Here is a 4,359-nt window from a genome sequence, read left to right as displayed (position 1 = left end):
TTCTGCCTCTAAGTAAACAGTGCAATTTTATTCAGATATTAAACCTTCTTACAATTAGCTTAGTTGCAATTCCTCAGGAGTTTCACATGCAGTGAAAAAAATGCTATTTTTTTTTCAATTTTTCAAATTAACTGAAAAAAAAAGTTGCCCTTCTTTAGGAGAAAATAAGACTTTATTTGAAAGAAATAAAGAGAAAATATATTTTTTAAATGAGGAGAGCTGGAAATTCCTAGCAACTTTGGAGAGAACTGATAGGAAGCAGAAAGACTTCTGGAGTCATGGAAGATGACATAACTACCAGTTAATGAAACTAGAAAAGAGGAAGGTGAATGTCCTTAATATCTGAAGAGTGAGTTGATTTCAGGAAAAAATAAATAAAAACAGACTTCAGAAAATAGATCATAAGGGAAGACAGAAGGGGATGGAATTCAAGGGGATTGAAGTCATGGACATTTTGAGAAGAGGTCAGTATTGGTAAAAGAAAGGATGAATTCTTGACTCTATCAAAGGAACAATTTTTCTTATACAGAGATTCAGGAATCTAGAAAAGGATCTTTTAAAAGTCTCAAGACAACCAAAGAATAGAAGTATAATAATGCCAAATTTGTCATGAAATAAGTAATTCTGGATTATATTTTGAAAATACTTAATGGCTCAGATAATAGGAAAATTCTAAACCTATCAGCAGATGTAGTAGTGATACAGTCTCATGTATGTGGTCATGTTTCCTATTCCAGTAGGGATCCATGATGTTTCTAAGGATGTGGGTCAGAAAGAGATCTCAGAGAGGATGTCTCTAACCCTGTTTTCATTCAGATGAATAAGTGCAACTATAATTTGTTAAAAAGCATTCCTTCTTTAAAGAAGAAAAATCTTTAAAGATTTTGTAATTATAAAAAGTTCATCCTTATCTTTTTCTCAAGTTCACATCATCGAGGTGACCTCTGACTACTCCAGAGATAGCCGCCTGGTGGAACATTTAAAATGTTGCTCCTTGTTAGTGATACTTAGAAGATGAAAGGAGACTTGTATCAGAATGTAGATGCTCACAGGCAGAGAAGATAGTAGGCTGAAAACCTGTCTTTAATCCCTAAGAGAAAAACAAAATCAATGACAAATGTAATAAGTTTAAAAAATGGTTGTGCCAAAGTTCAAAATAAATATTCACCTTTAATATTTGATAGTCTGATGGCCAAAATATATACAGTCTAAGGCAGTTGTTATTTAAAACAACTAATTTTTGTCTTGTCAAGAAAATCCTGGGCTAGAAAGACTGATTCTCATTAGACATAGATTTCCAGAAATTACTCTGTTTTTTCTTTTCCTTTTAAGTGATGCTGAATCAAACATTAGTCACTGAATTTCTCCTTCTGGGATTGACAGACATTCAAGAATTGAAGCCTTTTCTTTTTGTTATTCTCCTCATCATCTACCTTGTGAATGTGGCTGGGAATGGAGCCATCCTGATGATTGTCATCTCTGATCCCAGACTCCACTCACCTATGTATTTCTTCCTGGGAAACCTGGCATGTCTAGATATCTGCTACTCCACAGTAACACTGCCAAAGATGCTGGAGAACTTCTTCTCTACACACAAAGCAATATCTTTCATGGGATACATAAGCCAACTTCATTTCTTCCACTTCCTTGGTAGCACAGAGGCCATGTTGCTGGCAGTGATGGCATTTGACCGCTTTGTGGCTATCTGCAAACCACTTCATTACACTGTCATCATGAATCCTCAGCTCTGCACCCAGATGGCTATCACCATCTGGGCCATTGGATTTTTCCATGCCTTGCTGCACTCCATAATGACATCTCACTTGAACTTCTGTGGTCCCAACCACATCCATCACTTCTTCTGTGATGTTAAGCCATTGTTGGAGTTGGCTTGTGGGAACACTGAGCTCAACCAGAGGCTGCTCAACACTGTCACAGGGACCATCGCCACAGGCCCCTTCTTTCTGACCCTTCTCTCCTATTTCTACATTATCACCTACCTCTTCCTCAAGACCCAGTCCTGCAGCATGCTTCACAGAGCACTGTCCACCTGTGCCTCCCACTTCATGGTGGTTGTTCTTCTCTATGCTCCTGTTATCTTCACCTACATTCGCCCTACCTCAGGGAGCTCCATGGACATGGACTGGCTCATTGCCATCATGTACACTGTAGTCACTCCTGCACTAAATACATTGATCTATACTTTGAGGAACAAGGAAGTGAAGGGTGCCTTGAATAGGGCAATCAGAAGGAGGTTCTGACTTGAAGAAATCTAATGACCTCTTCTAAAATATACATAACCAACCAGGCAATAAGGAAGTTGAAATGTGAAAATATATTGCTTCTCAAATTATTTAAAATATGTATAACAGGATATGTCAAAATATGTATAACTGGATAAAGAGAAACTATAATCTAATTGTATTTTAAAATGCATTCCAGCTAGCATAGGGGAGATTTAAACAAATGGTATATTAGTCATATAATCCTAATCCTGAATATTTGATGGGATATCTGTTGATAAAATTAATTTGGTACATTTTTTATACATCTTGTGTGAAATCAAATAAACAAATATGCCTATGTTATCCATGCACTGAGTAGATGGGTATGTTTTTTCAGTATGTTTAGTGTAGGGTCACTTTAGGTTAACACATCAAAATGTGATGAATAAAATTATAATACTTTTAAATTTTGAAGATTTTAATATAAGACCAGGCTTCCATTATTGGAAAAGTTAACACTAAGAGACATATGACTTTAAGATAATTTTTAGGAAGTATGTCCTAATTTCTTTTTCTTCAAATGGAAAGGATAAATAAGCAATTAAATAAATGACATTGTAATCAACTAATGAACAAAAATAAAATAACTGGGAGTTAATCTGAAGAGTTCTAGAGTCTCTTTCCCCATAGATATTTTAGAAATCATCTGGTAAAACTGTTAAGTATTATTAGAAAATGTTACTAAAATTGAAGGCAGATTAAAAAAAAAACTTTCAAAAGTCTTTCCATTTCATTAACATGTCAATTTTCCCTCAGCCTTTGATTATGAAAGATTATGACTTCGAAAAATTTTTCCTTTTTAAATTTTATTTTCCTATGTTTATATTTATTTTGACAAAATTTGCTGGGGGCGGGGCGGGGGGGTTGCTGAGGATTGAACCCAGAGCAGTGTGCATGTGAGGCAATCACTCTTCCAACAGAGCTATATCCCAGCCCCTATTTTGACAAATTTTAATGTGAAGCAATATGATATAATTTAGGTTAAATATAAAAAATTCATCAAAATGTTGTTCTCTTTTATTTACTTGGCACCAAACTCATACTAAGTAAAAGAATAGAAGTCACAATTACAGAAGTATTTCTAGAGTTAATAGGCAAGAACAATTATTATATTATTTTCTTTCTAGGTTCCTACAAGTGGTAACTGGACTTGAAAGAGTTGAAAATTCCAGAATTTACAAATATTTGGACATATTCTATGAAGAGATATTTTAAGCAGATATGTTGACTTTTCAGTCTGTTTTCATTTTCCAAACAACTTGATTCTGACCCTTCTCCTATACTTGTGTCTCAACTCCACCTTTGGTCCCTCTTATCCCATTTAGTTTATGAAAGACTGTGTGTGGAGAAGGCAACTTCCACTCTGAGCTGGCTCATGCTAGCTCTATAAACCATTTTTATTCTCACTTCTATTGGTGAAATTGGTAATATCATCAAATTTGAATGGAGTTGAAGGAGTGTGTAGGGTTCTGGTAACTATTGCTGCATTACACACCAGGACCTGAAATATTTAAAGGTTTAAAACAATTATTTTTTTTTTTATTTCTGTGGGTAAGAAGCTACCCACAGAAGTGTTGTGAGTCGGAGTTGACTCTGCCCCAGACTTGTCTGGGACCTTGGCTGTGATGAATTCAATAGATGTCATGGAATAGGTGGGAGCTGACAAGGCCTTTTTCTCTATTTCTCTGTATCCTTCTCCAGTTGCTTCATGTGTTCCTTCAGCAGGGAAGCTTAAGATCAGACTTTTTTCATGGAACCAACAGATCAAGGTAAAAATTGCCAGTTATCTCTAAGATAGAACCATGATCAGCATTAACATAATGTCTACCACACTCCATTTGCCAAAACAGTTGCAAGCCCACTTAACTTCATGGGAAGAGAAAATTGATAGCACTGCTAAAGAAAAAAAGCATCAGAGTTTTTGTGGACACCCTTAATCTACCACACTCCCACTTCTGACTACTAAAAATTCACATTGTCGCCGTATGCAAACTTCACTTACTACCTCTACCTAAAATCCTAAATTCTCATCTCATTATAGTATCAAATCAAAGTTTAGTGTTTTGGTTTGTTT

The 4,359-nt window shown here is 35.5% G+C and overlaps 1 protein-coding gene across 1 annotated transcript; it reads left to right on the top strand.

Moving 5' to 3' along the window:
* Nucleotides 1–1,334: 1,334 nt before the first annotated feature.
* LOC308649034 (olfactory receptor 12D1-like) lies at nt 1,335–2,261 on the top strand (the record flags this gene model as incomplete). Its single annotated transcript, XM_081294301.1, has 1 exon — nt 1,335–2,261. The coding sequence occupies one exon, from the start codon at nt 1,335–1,337 to the stop codon at nt 2,259–2,261; it is 927 nt and encodes a 308-aa protein (XP_081150427.1).
* Between the last annotated feature and the right edge of the window lie 2,098 nt (nt 2,262–4,359).

This window comes from Spermophilus citellus, assembly GCF_964194105.1.
Source record: "Spermophilus citellus genome assembly, chromosome: 5".
In the NCBI taxonomy this organism is placed as follows: Eukaryota; Metazoa; Chordata; class Mammalia; order Rodentia; family Sciuridae; genus Spermophilus; species Spermophilus citellus.
The sequence above is the reverse complement of the archived record's forward strand: the minus strand, read 5'-3'. Positions and strand labels throughout refer to the sequence as shown.